The sequence below is a fragment of the Eptatretus burgeri genome, chromosome 1, assembly GCF_056783735.1.
Source record: "Eptatretus burgeri isolate ZD-2024b chromosome 1, Ebu_testis_v1, whole genome shotgun sequence".
Taxonomy (NCBI): Eukaryota; Metazoa; Chordata; class Myxini; order Myxiniformes; family Myxinidae; genus Eptatretus; species Eptatretus burgeri.
In genome coordinates, this window is record NC_140961.1 from 78,817,573 (window position 1) to 78,834,686 (window position 17,114).

A 17,114-nucleotide genomic window follows, 5' to 3' on the forward strand; every position below is an offset into this window, starting at 1 on the left:
CAGCGCTGGACCAATGGGGAGAGATGAAATGGGCTGGGTCCATGTGTAAGAAATTTATTTATAAGCAGGGGCGTGGAAAGGTCACGTGGCACAATAATAAAATGGCTTTATTCAGCAATATGTACAGCAGGGAAAGCAAAAGATTCCTGAGGTATTGCAAAAATAAATGCAATTATCTACAAAAAGAAGTCAGAAGTCAGAGCAGAGTTAAACCATTATAAAACTTCGACAATCTTATCTTATGCAAACATTACAGGTGCCATCAGTCACACACCCGAGGAAATTAGATAGTTCAGAAAGAGAAGAGACATTTGAAGACTATTCGACCACATCCAATACCTGGCGTGGCCGAGGGACCTACATTTTCCAGTTACTCATGATGGGGAACCAGGGACGAAAACTGGGGTGTCAATGGTGCATGACTGGGAGGTGTGAATGTGATGCAGATGAGATGCAGAAGAGGAGGTGTGTAGGAGTGTGAATCAGCAATGCTCTTTTAGTTTCTGCATCTCCAGTCGATAAGACAAGATGGGAGAGATGGATGCGTGAGAGGATAGCTTAACGGGGTGTGTAAGGGAATCTGAAAGTGTGATTAATGAGTATTGCTGCAGAATGCAGCAGGAGCAGAGCGCCGATGACCCGACACTGCTCGCTTCGCTCGGTCTCGGTGGGTCACGCTGCCTTCTCGGCTCGGTTCTTTTGCAGTGAGTCTGTGTGTACAGCTCGGAGAGTCAGTCTGGTGCCCGGCTCAGAGAGTTTGTCTTGACCTGCTCTCTGCTGCTATTACAGAGCCCGGGTGAAAGAGGGGCCAAAAACGGATCAAAAGGCCCTGTACGAGTTTCCGAGCATCCCCATTGGTGGGAAAATGCTATCCCAAGAAGTGGACCTGCCCTGCCAGACTCCGGAGCCGAAAGTGACCTCAGTTGCTTCCAGGCTCAGCCATGCAACAGAGCTCCATGACTTATATCGGGCACGGTTTTTCAGGAGCGCTCTCTGGCCATGAACGTGTTCTGGGCTCCACTCGAGCGTTGTTATTTAGCGGAGTTCCCCGGCTACTCAGATGTCTTCGAATGATTCCCAGGAATCTCACCGCATATTTGCGCTTTGAGTTATGTGCCAAAGTGTTCCAACTCGCATTGTTCTCTGTTCCCGGCATCAAAAAGGACTGTGGTGAGTGTCCAGGAAGCTAACAGTAGTTGCGACCATTAAAGTGAGGTGAAGGAAGTACAATGGTGTTTGTGGTAAAGATGTTAAAGCGTTGGGAATGGTTGAGGTGAGGAGGTTGAAGTGTATCAGGGTTGTGGTGAAGAGGTCGCTCAGAGGTTGCTGTGTGGATTTTAGGAGGTGTTGTGGTAATTCTGGTGAGGGTTGCAGCATCGTGGTGAGCATGGTGAGGGTCTGAGGTGAGGCATCTGTTGGTGAATGGTGCGCAGTTTGAACGGGAAAATGGCGCGTGGTTTGAACGGGGCCGCTGCAGGATATGTTCGTGATGCTGCTCGGGTCGCCTCACTGTTCGGCCCGTGATGTGCACACATGCATGACGGGGTTTGTGTGTGAAATAACGAAAAGTAAAATAGGTCATAGAATAGCAAATGGGATTGAAAGACTGAACGAAAAGCCCTATGGAACACATCTTCTCCCTTATACCCACAAGACATCATGGAAGGGCTCACTGAACGAATACTCATGAAATAACTTTCTCGGGACTGCTGTATATTGGGTGCCATTGCCTTGGGGGAGTGTTGGCTTCAGAGAGCCGCAACAGTACTTATGTAAGGAATGCAATAATTATATTTAATCAGGAGACCTTTTGGCACATCACGTCGATGCCTTATCCACATCCCTTGAACTTCCATGATTACTTTGATTATCTAACATGGATTCGAATATGTCCGTCTTGTGGTGTAAAAGACAAGAGAGTCATCCATATTAAATCAAGAAACAGCACACAGGCTCAACACTCACATCCTGTCCTTACACAAAGTTACCTGACATACAGTGGCATGCTCTTTTCAACATACACATTGGGATCTTTAATGTCCACAACCTTATTGAAAGTCATAATCATCAGGTCGCTATTCTTGTGAGACCACAATGATTCGGCAGTGGTCTTATGGCAGCGTGCTCAGAGATACAGCGCCCCCTGCTGAACTGCATTGCAATGATTGTTGATTTCAGATTAAACTCCACAAAGGATCCAATTTATCCACAAAACTCTCACAGATGAACTTTCACCAAAACGAGTTTCCTAATTTGGGTTTATATCGTTTTGAAGTGCAAGTTTAAGGCCCAAATAAAACCTTGAACTCCACCCTGGATATGCTGCTTCTACTTTCCCAAAAATGGATGACGGTCCTCAATGCCAGACAGAAGATCAGAGCCATCTCCCCATACATATCAGGAGCTATAGATATGGTCTGGCATCCCACATTGCTCACCAAACCCTCTTCCTATGGTATCCAAGGCAATCTACACTCATGGCTCACAGACTTCATCTCCTGTTGCAGTCAGCGCATGGCTCTTAATGGAATTGTCTCATCTCCCCTTCCCATCCAGGCTGGTGTTCCTCAAGGTAGTGTTCTGGGCCCTGTTCTTTTTGTGGTTTTCATCAATGATCTCTCCGACTCTGGAAAATCCTCTTTTTCTCTTTGCTGATGAGACCACTCTCTGCCGCACCATCTGTCATCCCTCAGATCTGCAAGCAGCAGCTTCTTCACTAAATCTGCAGATCTGGATAAAATCACAAGTTGGTCAAACACTTGGAACATGTAGGACGACTCCAGCATTACTACGACGCCTCAGGCGGCGCGCACACCTCATATCCCTTGCCGATACACTGACCCCCACGGCCACTCCTCCCATCATCACGCCCACCATGCATCATCACCATGCCCTTCCCCATAGGCCCGCAGACTCCACCCCACCCTTCCCATCCAGGCTGGAGTTCCTCAAGGTAGTGTTCTGGGCCCTGTTCTTTTTGTGGTTTTCATCAATGATCTCTCCGACTCTCTGGAAAATCCTCTTTTTCTCTTTGCTGATGAGACCACTCTCTGCCGCACCATCTGTCATCCCTCAGATCTGCAAGCAGCAGCTTCTTCACTAAATCTGCAGATCTGGATAAAATCACAAGCTGGTCAAACACTTGGAACACGTCTTTCAGCCCTGACAAATCTCACAACCTCACGATGTCTCTCTGAAAGGACCATCTGGAACCCCACCCCCATTCACACCACGTCTAATTTCTCAACAATCCTCTTCAAGACGTCCTTTCATTCAGACTTTTGAACCTCACTTTCTGGCATGATCTTTCCTGGGAAAGCCACATTTCCAAGCTGGCCTTAAAAGCCAGTTGCGAACGAGGTATCCTCCATGATGTGAAGTCCTTCCGTTGCACACCTGAGCTTCTAACCTCGTACAAAGCTTTCATCCACAGTCTGATGGAGTACTGCTCTCCCTTCTGGGGTGGTGCTCCTGCTTCACACCTAGCTCAGATTCACGCTGTGGAAACCAAGGCATTTAGGATCATTGGTACCTCCTGGGATGAGGCTGAGTCTTTTGAGATCTCGCTCTGTCACCGCAGGGAGATCGGTGGTCCTTGCCTTCTACCATCTCCTCTCCAGCTTGCCCCCCTTCGTTCTGTCTGTCATCTGTCCCCACCCCTCCCCCAAGCGCCATATTTACGCAGGACACTCAAAGACCACCAGCAACTCTCTTCTGGTGATACTATCAAAATCAAGAACCACTGCTCACATTCACTCTCTCATTCCTCTTTTTTCCAACCTCTGGAACAAACTCCCACACACTCCAATCCCACTCCTCCTCAAGGTCTTCAAAGCAGTGGTTCACTCCCATCTCTTATCTTCCCCCATCCAAAACCATGATCATTTCTATCCCTGTTAATCAACCCCAAACTCACCTCCTTCAAATTCTCTACTTTCCTTTCTCAAAGAGCCTGTAGTACCATCTTGTATACCCCATGTTTCCCGCCCCATCCCGCTCCCTTCCACAGATCTCCTTATGTCCTGTTCTCTACTGTTGTTGGCCTTCCCTCTCCTGCCACTCTTGTCTCCTCCTCCCAATGTTATATGTTCTGTGTGTTAGCTCTTTCACGAACCTCGACAATGCATTAAAAAAACCAAAAAACCCCCACAATTACAAACTAAACTAGAAAGCATTTTAAAATGTAAAGCCAGTCTGCTTCGTATTCGGATCTCTTATTCTTCCGTCGGCAAAACAGAACCTTTGACCTTTCGACAAAATTATGAATTTGTCTTCCACATATTCTCATGATAAAGCTTTGTGAAAAACGTAACACACACACACACACACACACACACACACACACACACACACACACACACACACACACACACACACACACACACACACACACACACACACACACACACACACACACACACACACACACACAGACAGAGAACAAAGTGAAGGGAGTCACCAAATCAACAATCCATTTCTCTTGTTGGTACTCCACAGTCCACAATTCCCACCTGTTTGTCCTGTAGTGGTGGCTGGGTCTTGGTTTTCCAAATCCCCACTGATTGTGAAAACGCTGATGTTGTACATCCTCCCAGGTGTGAGATCATGAAACGTGATGTTTTTACTTGTTGTGTTGATGCACTTTGTGTCATTTGAATCATTTCTTGCCGTGTACATAATCTTATAGATCGAACTGTCTCCATCCGCGCGTTCCCAAACCACGTCGAGTGCGGTTGTGCTGTTATCCTCGTTTGGAGTACAATTCAGGCCTCGGACAGTTGCTGGAACTGGAGATGAAAAAACACAAACAACAAATAAACACTTCAAACATGAGGGAAGTAATTACACAAACAAAACATCATTTCATAAAATGAAATGGACTCTCTGACTCTCGGACTCTCTGGAAAATCCTCTATTTCTCTTTGCTGACGACTCCACCCTCTGCCGTACCATGTGTCATCCCTCAGACCGGCAAGCAGCAGCTTCTTCGCTCACTGCAGATCTGGATAAAATCACAAACTGGTCCAACATGTGGAACATGTCTTTCAATCCAGACAAATCTCACACTCTCACTATGTCTCTTCGAAAGGACCGTTTACAAAACCCCCCCATCCACTTTCTCAACAATCCTCTGGAAGAAGTCCTTTCTTTCAAGCTTATTGGTCTCACTATCTGCCATGACCTTTCCTGGGAAAGTCACATTTCCAACCTCGCCTCAAAAGCCAGTCGCCGACTGGGAATCCACCGTCGTGCTAAGTCCTTCCTCGGCCCTCTTGAGCTCCTGACCACTTACAAAGCTTTTGTCCGTAGCCTGATGGAGTACTGCTCTCCCCTCTGGGCTGGTGCTCCTGCCTCCCACCTTTCTCGGCTTCACGCTGTCGAAACCAGGGCATTTAAGATCATCGGCATCTCCTGCAATGAAGCTGAGTCTTTGGGCCTCTCACTCAATCACCGCAGGTTGGTCGGTGGTCTTTCTGTCTTCTACCGACTCCTCTCCAGCCTTGCCCCCCCTGCTCTCTCTGCGATTTGTCCCAACCACATTTCCACAGGGCGCTCAAGGTCCGCCAACAACCCCCTTCTGGTAAAACTACCAAAATCACGAATCACTGCTCATCTTCACTCTTTCATTCCTCTTTTTCCCGCCTTTGGAATAAACTTCCTCACTCTATTCTTTCCCATTCTTCCCTCCAGGCTTTCAAAACAGCTGTTCACCACCACCTCTTATCTTCCCCCATCCAAATCCTCGATCTTTTCTACCCCCGATAATCCACCCAAGCCCACTTCCTTCATTTCTCCTGCTTTCCTTCCTGAAAGTCCCTGAAATGTCCATCTTCTCTTCGCCATGTTCCCCGTCCCATCCCCATCCCTCTCCCTTCCACAGTTCACCTAATGTGTCTGTTCCCCACTGTTTTGTCCCTTCCACTCCCGCCCCTCTTGTCTCATGCCTCCTTCCTGTGAGTTGTGTGTTAGCTCTCATACGAGCCTCGACCAAGGTATACAAAAAAAAAAAAAACATCATTTCATAAAATGATTCCAAAACATCATTCAATCAAATAGATGGCAGAGGGTGCAAGACCAGAAATGAGGTGGGAGAAGACAGAGAAACCACTCACCTGTAAGCGATGGTGAAGTGATTGGCCCACAGACTCAGCTTCCTCAGGAGAGATTCCCATGATATTGAAAGCCTTCCTTTCCATGATGTCAAGTTGAGCAAGATGTGAGTCAGGGGAGCCAGCCCAGAGGGGAGAGCAGTACTCCATCAAGCTGTGGATGAAAGCCTTGTCGATGGATAGAAGTTCAGTTGTGCCAAGGAAGGACTTTGCATGATGGAGGATGCCAGGTCAGTGTCTGCTTTGGAAACCAACTTTGAAATGTGGCATCCCCAAGAAGAAACACGGCTGAGAATGAGACCCAAGAGTTTGAGTGACTGAACCTCTTCAAGAGGGTTGTTGAGAAAGTCGATGGGAGGGTTTGTGGTGTATGATTCTTTTGGGTGGGGGGTGGGGGAGAGAAAGAGAGAGAAAGGGACAGAGAAAGGGACAGAGAAAGGGACAGAGAAAGGGACAGAGAAAGGGACAGAGAAAGGGACAGAGTCAGGGACAGAGAAAATGTAAGAATTGTCAGGATTGAAATACATATTTCAAGTGTTTGACCAGCTTGTGATTTTGTCGAGGTTTAAAATGAAGGAAGAGGCTTCTGCCTGTCTGTGAGAAGGATGAGAGATGTCATGGTAGAGAGCAGAGTCATCAGCCGAGATAAAAAGGATTTTCCAGAGAGTCAGTGAAATCATTGAGGAATATTAGGAATAAGATGGGGCTGAGAAGACTGCTTTGAGGTACTCCATCCTGAACTGGGAGAGGAGATGACAGAGTTCCGATGAGAGCCACACATTTGCTGCGAGAGTGGAGGAAGTCAGTAATCCAAGAGTGGAGTTCGCCTTGGATTCCAAAGGCAGAGAGTTTGGAGAGCAGGATGCCAGACTGTATCAAAAGCTTGAGAGTTTAGATGTTTCCAGAGAGACAGCCCTTTTCTCATGTCTGATATTGAGGGCCTCCATCCATTGTTGGCAGAGTAAAGGTAGCATGTGCATGGCAGAGTGACCAGGTCTGAATAAGAATTGATGATCTGAGATCAGGTCGTTGGAGAAAAGGAATTATTTTATGTCAACTGCAATGGTGGATTCTATGGCCGTGCTGATTGGAAGTCAGCCGATTGGTCTGTTGTTCAGGGGATCCGTTTTTTGCAACTTTTTCCTGGAATGCCGTGATGTTGGCCGATTTCCAAGCCTATGGTATGGACAAATGGTAAATGACAGATGAAAAGGGCAGAGAGAGGAAGTGCAAGAGCAGCAGCGCAGATTTGTAGGACGCACGAGCTGATGCCGTCCCGTCCAGTTGCAGAGTCAGAGTCAAGAGTTGCCAGAAACTTTTCCACCTTCTCAGGTGCAAAAGACACGTAATTCAGGAACAGTTGGGTATGACTGGGAAGGGTGGATACAGAATGTGAGGGGTTGTGGACACAAGATTTTTTTTTAGCAAAAACAGAATTGAGGCATTCGGCTTTCTCACGAGCGGAGTCGGCTGTGGTGCCATTTGAAGTGAGAGAAGGGATGGAAGGGGAGCATACACGAGAGACTGACTTAACAAGACACCATGAGGTTTCAGAGGAGGGAGACAAGTTTGAAAGCTCATTCTTGAGATTGTTCAGATTATGTTTTCTGGCTCTCCTGAGAGTAGACACACTTGGTGCAGGCTTTGTGGAATGATCTGACGTTGCCTTCGGTCCGATTTGCCTTCCAGGAGAAGAATGCAAGTCGTTTTAAAACAACTGCCTCACCACAGGATTCAGAAAACCAAGACCATGAGGATGGGTAAGATAACTGAAGACGAGGTGGTATGAATCTGTGCATAAGAAAAAGTAGCTTTTTGTGTAAGGAACAAAGGAACAAAGTGAAGGTAGGAACCAAATCAACAATCCATTTCTCTTGTTGGAACTCCACAATTCTCACCTGTTTGTCCTGTAGTGATGGCTGGGTCTTGGTTTTCCAAACCCTCACTGATTGTGAAAACGTTGATGTTGTACATCCTCCCAGGTGTGAGATCATAAAACGTTATATTTTCATTCTTCGTGTTGTTATACTTTGTGTCATTTGTATCATGTACAGCTGTGTACGTAATATTATATCCTGTTTTATCTCCAGTCACCGGTTCCCAAAACACGTCGAGTGCGGTCGTGCTGTAATCCTCGTTCGGAGTACAATTCAGGTCACGGACAGTTGCTGGAACTGGAGATGAAAAAACACAAACAACAAATAAACACTTCAAACATGAGGGAAGTAATTACAAAAACACAACATCCTATAAATATAATATTCCAACTCACCCCATCCAAAATATTCCATCTGAACCCAGACAAACAAGCAGACACTTGCTTTGTCTTTCAAGCAGTGGAAAGATTCCAACTCTCTTCTCCAAGTGTATATTTTACAACTGCAGGTTATCTTAAAAAAATTCATCCCTCAACTAAAAAAAAAACATTTCATAACGAGGAAAAGTTCTCTTTGCCTTAAAGAAAAAGATTACATGGGAGTCAAGTATGCCGGAGAGTATAAAATCCTCACTATAATTCACAGACCGGTGTGTGTGTGTGTGTGTGTGTGTGTGTGTGTGTGTGTGTGTGTGTGTGTGTGTGTGTGTGTGTGTGTGTGTGTGTGTGTGTGTGTGTGTTTGTCGTGCTCCTCCTCCTCCATTTGTGGGCCGATTACATCCAAACTTGCGACATAGGATCAGCTTGACCCCAATTGTTGTTTAGGGGTGTATTTATCTTTGCCGGTGGTCTTCGGGGGGTGGGTGAGGTGGGATGCAAAGTCTCTCCATAAATGTGTGTAGTGTAGGGTATTACACTACACACATTTATGGAGCTCCAGGTGGGAGAGGGTATTACAAGATCCACCATTTACAGAGTGACAGTGTTGCTGTTCCCAGGTTTTTCAGTGCAGTGAAGCATTTGGAATTACGCTGCGAGAGGTATTTTTTTTAATTACGTTTGAATAAGGACAATAGCATAACCACCTGGCCGCTCACAAAGGGAGCAGGTACTTCTAATGTGAAATAATTTACAAATCACACCAAAGTAACCACAGTGGTACACAAAACTCCAGGGATAGTCTTCATGTAAGGGATATAATTGTATTTAATTAGGAGTAGGCCATTTGGCCCATCACGCCTCTGTCGTATCCACATCCCTTCTTTCATTATCTCTCACGTCGATTGGACTGTGTCCACCCATGGGGTGCATTGTTGCTTTATATGACTTCAGATTGTACATCTTGGTCGTTTCTCTTTTGGTCAAACAAGCGGTTACAAAATAATTTTACATTCTATTACAACGGGTTTTCCTTCTGTAAAGATGAGAGTGCTGGATTGGGGCCATGTATTAATTTTATCTGTAGAAATATGGCAGATTTTATTTAATCCTGCCTATATGTTCCATGCCTGTCCTTCCTCTCCTCCTCTCCCCACCTCTTCCCAAACCCTCATCTCAAATAATCCTTCATTTTCTCTCATTTTGGAATGCTCAGAAAAATTAATTTTTCTCATTTTGGAATGCGATGAACTCTCAACAATTCAATTCAATTAAACTGTATCAATCAACAAGTTTTAGAACAATTAAATAAGTGCTTATTCATTCCTCGAGTATGCCGTACAGGTATTTCACCAAATATGCAGGTCGTAATGATAAAAAACAAAAAAGGTTCAAAACCTCAATCTGAAAAAAACAAAAACAAACAACCAGAAACTTCTGTGGTTCAGATTACGTTTGTGAGAAACAAGATGGGGTGGATTGAAACAGGATGAAGGGGTAAGGGGTGGGATATTGACAAGTAATACGTCATCGCATTCACACCATGTTCCCTGTGAATTACAGGGTACTTACAGGTTCGGATGCTGCCGTTCCACACCTGAGTGCTCGTGTTGTACAACATCACCATGTACAGCTCACCAGGTGTGAGGTTAGCGAAAGAGACACTCCCAGATAACCCATCATCAGTGCAGGAGGCATTCACACGAGACTTGCTGCAATTCAGTTCTGCGGAGAACTTCTCACAGCTATCTCCAGTCCAATGCAGCACAATGCTCGTGTTGGACGTATTTACACTAACGTTGATGTTGTCCATTTTGTGGCTCCCCAAGGTTAGACCAGTGATCTAAAGGTAGGTTAAGTGGAAAAAGCACACACAGGACTGACTACATGATAGATTTCAGTGGCATGGACACCATGTCATAGATACGATATCAAAACACCTACCAGACGCACCTCCACCCCAGCCTTACCTCTACACCTGCTGCTAATTTCCACCTCACTTGCGGACAATGAATTCATCATTTCTTTGTTCCTTCTCAATCAACAATCAAAAATGCCTCAATATCACCTCTGGAATTTGACTTGTGGTATAACTAGCATCTTAAACAGCCAACATGATTTAAACTTACAGCAAGGCAGATGCCAAGGCCACAAGTAGCCCACAGAACCACCGGTTCCCACGACATTCCAGCAGTCTCTTCGTCCTAATGGACCCAGAGTGCGACGGAAATTCTAACTGTCGTTTTTCACAGATAACTTCTACATATATTGTTTAACATGAAGGAAAATTAGTTGACGTCTTGCTGATCACTCCTTGTGGCATCGGTGTCTACTCTCCAATAGGTAACCGATCACGTGAGGCGAGGCAATTAGTAACTTATGTTGCACGTCCTTTACGATTAGGTACAGTAATCTATTTACAATGCCGTTCGTAATTGGAACTTTTATCTATCTCCATGTAAATATGGCATGGACTTTTAAACTTTCCTGCACCAGCACAAAGTAAAGTTCAATAACAGTTTGTGGACAAGGATTTGTTGATTCACAGAGCACTTTGGAAACTAAGCAACTGGTTTCATTGAGGGATAAAGTGTCAGGAAGGATTTTTTGAAAATTAAGTTACAGACATTTAGGCTCATGGAGGAGCTAAACGACTGAGGGCAGCAGGTTCATAAACCGATACAGCATCAAAGAGTAAGACGGAGACGAGGACACCATTAGTAGTAGAAAGGAAGGGGGAGGATGGAAGAGAGCAGGAGTTGTGGGCAGTTCTTCTTCGATGAAAATCTTTGGAATGCGGTTGGCAATCACAGCCTGAAGGTGACTGACAAGACCAATTAGTGAGAGACAGGCCCGGCCACAACGGCTGCACATAATACGTGTATGATTGCTTATGAGTGGGGGTCGGTCTTTTCTTCTCCTCCATGTTAGCCATCTGCCACTTTTCAAAGTGGGCCTTCACAGTTTTGATATGAAGTCACCAGGCAGCATGGTTTGCAGCATGTGTTTCCCACGGTTGATGGTTGATATTACAGATCGAGAGAGACTTCTTCACTCTTCAGCGAATCCTTGAAACGTTTATATGGGGCCCCTTTGTCAAGTTTTTCTGGTGCTCAACTCGCCATGCAGCACAGCCTTGGCAGGTGGTTGTCATCCATCCAGACTACATGGTCTGCCCATCTCAGCTGAATCTGCAGGAGAAGGGCCTCGATGATGGTGGTTGGTGGTGTTGGATCTTTTTAGCACCTCCACCTTGGTAATAAAGTCTTGCCATCAGATCTTGAGGATGGTGTGGAAGCAGCGTTGAGATTTCAAAGAGGCACACATGCCAGCGACATGTGACCCATGACTTTGTGTAGGCCTGTAGTCATGAGGTTGAAGATGTATCGATCTGTCCGGAAACAAATGTAGACACCCTTCTCCAAGTTTTCAGTCACTTGCTTGAGCATCATGTTGGAAAACAAAGAAACAAACAAGCAGTCATAGACAGGTACTTACGAAATAGTCAACTTGACCTCTGACCTTGTCGAATAAAAGCTCTCTCTCGAGAAGGTAGCGACGCAAACCAGAAGTTTCTACGATGATTCTGAACCAAACCATCAAAAGTCAAATGTTTTGAATGTTTGACCTCACTGTGACCTTGACTTTTGACCGATTTTGACCAAAATCGAATCAGCGCCAGCCACCACCCTCGTGAATCACGTGATGTAATTTGACATTGGTAGCTTCTTCCGTTCTCGAGTTATCATTTTTTGGATGTTTGACCTCACTGTGACCTTGACCTTTGACCGATTTTGACCAAAATCTAATCAGCGCTAGCCATCACCCTCCTGAATCACGTGGTGTAATTTGACATTGGTCGCTTCTTCCGTTCTCGAGTTATCGTGCATACAAACAAACAAACAAACAAACAGAAACGGAAGTCATCAATATACTTACGAAATCTTTAGATTTCGTAAGTAAAAAACTGTGAACAAGGTGGGGGCAAGAACACAACATTGTTTTAACATCGTTTGAAAATAGGGACTAAAAAAGTTGCAGTTCTGCTCAACTTTTCCATGCGAATTTTCATAAAGTTGTTTAATCATGGCACAGCTCGGTTCACAGTGCCAAAAGCCTTGGAAAGGTTGATAAAAGGTAAAGTAGAGTCCTTTGTTTTGCTAACGGCACTTTTAATGTACTTGTCGATTGTACCTCTGTTTGATCTAAAGCTACACTTGCTCACTGAGAGGACCTCCTCTGCTTCAGCAGGCACAAGCCCGTTAAAACGAGGATTCTCGCAAAATCTTCCCAGCAGTGGAAAGGATGATCCCACTGCAGTTGGAACAGTCCAACTTATCCCCTTTGTTAGCTCACCCGTTCTGTTAAACTGGGGAGCTTATGGGAGTGGAAAGGATGATCCCACGAGTTCTGGGGAACTTATGGGATGGCGCATTGTCCGTCCGTCCACAAATACTTGCAACTTTTCTCTGAAACTTTACCATGACCTTCATCACCCTGTATGTACCAAAGTTTGTTCATGGCATTAAAAATAACATGAAATAATAAAATCAGGCACTAAGGGGATCAACAGAGGTTGCCCTCCGAAATAGTTAGTTGCTATAACATTGGTTCATTTTGCTGATTCCATCCCACATTGACTTCTTCCTCAGTTTCCTTATTCTACAAGGTGAGTGCCCAGGGTATATATATATATATATATATATATATATATATATATATATATATATATATATATATATATATATATATATATATATATATATATATATATATATATATATATATATATATATATATATATATATATATATATATGGTGGTGGTGACAGCGGCCCGCCGATCTTGTGGAAGTTTGCCCTGCTCCCAGTAGGCTGTAAATAATTTATTGAGCTTGGAGTATAGTGCAGGAAGTGGGGCGGCTTCGCCCAAATATTCAAAAGAATTGTGCATTTTGTGATACAAGCACCAAATTTGGGAGAAATGTACATTAATATGTTGCGAACCTTTTCAGATATTGGGCCACTTGAAATTCTCTCTTTATGACCGCCATATTGGATTTCAAAATGGTCGCCACTTGAAATCTACATTTGCTATTATCTCTGGACGTAATGCAGCTATTGACTTGATTCTGGCATCTAAATGTGTTTTTGGGAGCAAGGAATCCAATGGTAGTGGCCATGATCCGGCACTCAATGGACGTCGTGAAGAATGCTGTGGAACACCTGAATCCTGGACAGACACCAGTGGTCACCGTTGATCAGCCACTGTTTGCTTTGGCCAAGCAGAAACAGTGGAAGTGGCCAGAGAGCTATGGTGAAGACCACTTAGTGGTGATGTTTGGTGGCCTCCACATTGAGATGGCGGAACTGAGGACACTGGGGGACTGGCTGAAAGGCAGTGATTGGGTGCAAGCACTTGTACAAGCCGAGATTGCGACAGCAGGGACAGCAGACTCATTCCTGCGCGCATCCCATGTCTTGCGCACAAGAAGAGCACATCAAGTGACTGCAGCAGCACTGTACATCCTGCAACACCGTGCCTACAACCACTACTGTCTGGGAGAAACCAGGGATGCAGAGGACGTTCTGGAGTTTGAAGACTGGTGTTGCCAGAGAGGAGAAGACATCCCCCAGTTTCACTACTGGGCAACCGTGCTGGAACTAGAACTGTTGGTTCTAGTGTATGTGCGTTCTCTCAGGCAGGGATCGTTAATGATGTACCTCGATGCTCTGACAGAGCTGGTCCCCTGGTTCCATGCACTGGATCACACCCACTATGCTCGGTGGATACCAGTGCACCTGAAGGACATGGCTGAACTCACCATCAAACACCCAGATGTAGCCAGGAAATTCAGGGAAAGCCACTTCACCGTTCAGAAAACACAGAGGGTGTTCTCTTCAATCCCGATTGACCAGGCACATGAGCAGAATAATGCCTGCATCAAAGGAGACGGTGGAGCAGTTGGGCTCACTGACAACCCCAGTGCCCTACGTCGCTGGATGGTAGCATGACCAGAAGTTGCCAGGGTGATCGAAGAATTCCAGGATAGGAACCAAAACTGGAGACGGCAAACAGCAGACACACGTCATCATGATCAGACGCCAAGTGTACAGGCCTCATTTGTGAAAGATGTTCACTCTCTCGTCGGTGTCATAGAGGAGATGGGCAACCCATTCGAGGAGGAGAGTCAGGATGAAGTCAAACTGGACACAAAGGAGATCGCAGATCCTGCTGCTGTGGAGACCGTGATGAATGCCAAGAGGATTGGCCAAGAGCAGTTTGAGGCTTTCACCAGAGAGTGTCTGTTGGACAGAACAAAGGCAGTGGACGCACCCATTCCTCGTAACAAGCTGAAGGTGTTCAGCATTTCCACTCCAAGAAGCCAGAGCATAGGTCAGCAACAGCTCGCCTCCATCAAGAATGACCGTGAACTCTTCGCACGCCTGTACATTGGCTGCCAGACGAGGGATGGAAACCTTGAGGAGTTCTTTTGTCACGAGAATCAGGCATGTCCTCCTGCATTGTGTAATGGTGGAAGTCTCTGCACTGGTACCAAGAGTGATCTCCTCACATGCTTGGAAGAAGTCTCCGACGCAAAGACAGGGACTCCTGTCACGACTTGTATTGTGCTTGATGGAGCAGCCATCATCCAGATGCTGAAGCCGGCTGCATCAAAGACCTTTGAAGAGTATGCACAACAGATCTTCATCCCATATATGTCCACGAAGCTGCAAACAGTGTCACGCCTGGATCTGGTCTGGGATACTTACTTTGCTGATTCACTGAAAGGTAGTACACGTGCAAAGCGGGGACAAGGTGTGCGGAGACGTGTGGTGGCTGCCGCAGCCATACCAGGGAACTAGCAGAACTTCCTACGAGTGGACAGCAACAAGACCGAGCTGTTCAGGTTCCTCTCAGCTGCTCTCATGGAATGGTTTGACCAGGAGGACAAGCAACTCGTCATTACTGATGGAGAGGCAGTGCTCAGCAAGCCACTACTGCCAGATCTGACCTCACTCGCCCCATGTAACCATGAAGAAGCTGACAGTCGGATGTTGCTGCATGCATCTCACGCAGTCCAGCATGGACACCATGCAATACTCATCTGGACTGTAGACACCGATGTTGTGGTGCTGGCAGTGTCCTTGGCACAGGAGTTGCAACCAGAAGACAAACTGTGGCAAGCATTCGGAACAGGCCAGAGTTTCCGATACCTAGGAGCACACGAAATAGCAGCTGGATTGGGACGAGAGAAGGCTCGTGCACTGCCAATGTTCCACGCTCTAACTGAATGCGGCACTGTGTCTAGTTTTCATAGACATGGCAAGAAGACTGCGTGGGCAGTCTGGACGGTACTGCCAGAACTCACTGAAGCGCTGCTGCTGCTGTCCTTTGCACCTCGTGACATACCAGACGATGCAATGCGAATCATCGAGAGGTTCGTGATCCTGTTGTGTGATCGAACCAGCAAATGCACAGACATTGACAAGGCCAGGAGGAAACTCTTCGCAAGGAAGAACAATGTGCAGCTCATCCCTCCAACGAAGGCAGCTCTGGAGGAACATGTCAAGAGGGCAGTGTATCAAGGTGGACATGTGTGGGGTCAGATACTGCTGCCAGCACCAGAGCTCCCTCCACCAACCAACTGGGGTTGGTCAAGGACTGGAGAAGGATAGTACACACCTTACTGGACCAGGCTAACTGAGGCAGCTCACAGCTGCATTGAGCTGGTTTCTTGCAAGTGCAAGAAAGGCTGTGTGAGGCACTGCAAGTGCAAAAGGCTGCCCTTTAGTGCACAGCCCACTGTGTGTGTGAAGGGGACTGCACATGACGATGAGTCAACAACATACATGTACTTGTGGCAATGCTGAACTTGTTAACATGACACTGTTTATGTACACGTATCTTCAGCACCGGTATATACCAAGCCTCAGATACCAGTACACCGAGCCTCAAATACTAGACCATGGAGCATGTCAGTATTATACCTTAGACATTTACAGAACTAAGACATTCTTTTCAAAGTATTGTGTTGAATCCAATCTTTGTCTAGATAATTTCCAAATAAAATGATATAACAGTGACTAGTCACGTGACGACCATCACCACTCCTCTACGCCCCCTCAATGCTCCCTGCCAATACACCACAACTGTAATAGATAATATTAAGTTGAAAATGGTACCATTGGATTCCTTGCCCCCAAAAACACATTTAGATACCAGAATCAAGTCAATAGCTGCATTACGTCCAGAGATAATAGCAAATGTAGATTTCAAGTGGCGGCCATTTTGAAATCCAATATGGCGGACATAAAGAGAGAATTTCAAGTGGCCCAATATCTGAAAATGTTTGCAACATATTAATGTACATTTGTGCCAAATTTGGTACTTGCATCACAAAATGCACAACAGGTTTGCTATGCTGCTACACTATTAATACAGGCATCAAAATAAATAACCAGGAAAGGAAGGGGTAACAAAGAGGTCATGTCAAATTTATAAATTGATCCTTGGAGAACCACCAACCATGCGACATAAGGATTGTTTCACACACCACCGGTTTTTAAATAAAGCAGGACCTTGAGTTTCAAACTCAAAAAGAACACGCGACATAACCAATGCTTTAAAAATAGTTAAGACGTCATCAGCTAAAGCATCAGTGTTCTGCAATTTTCGCTTCTTCGATAAATAAATGGCAAGTTTTGCTTCAGAACACAAAAATTTGCTAAAAGATATTCATTTTTACA

The 17,114-nt window shown here is 45.6% G+C and overlaps 1 protein-coding gene and 1 pseudogene across 11 annotated transcripts in view; one reads left to right on the forward strand and one right to left on the reverse strand.

Annotated features, from left to right (window-relative positions):
• LOC147034806 (receptor-type tyrosine-protein phosphatase beta-like) overlaps positions 1-10,793 on the reverse strand; it is a 133,635-nt gene extending 122,842 nt beyond the window's left edge. For 2 of the 11 annotated variants that reach the window (XM_085889746.1, XM_085889808.1), the window contains exons 1-4: positions 10,494-10,793; positions 9,937-10,207; positions 8,009-8,284; positions 4,512-4,787 (exon numbers count right to left, since the gene is read on the reverse strand). In XM_085889746.1, the coding sequence (XP_085745872.1) occupies positions 4,512-4,787; positions 8,009-8,284; positions 9,937-10,207; positions 10,494-10,550 (880 nt within the window). In that variant the 5' untranslated portion in view covers positions 10,551-10,793. The remainder of the gene's footprint in view (positions 1-4,511; positions 4,788-8,008; positions 8,285-9,936; positions 10,208-10,493) is intronic. The other 9 variants (XM_085889739.1, XM_085889778.1, XM_085889788.1 and 6 more) reach the window with 9 other exon arrangements.
• A 2,679-nt stretch (positions 10,794-13,472) lies between these two features.
• Positions 13,473-16,055, forward strand: LOC147034807 (uncharacterized; annotated as a pseudogene).
• Positions 16,056-17,114: the final 1,059 nt, after the last annotated feature.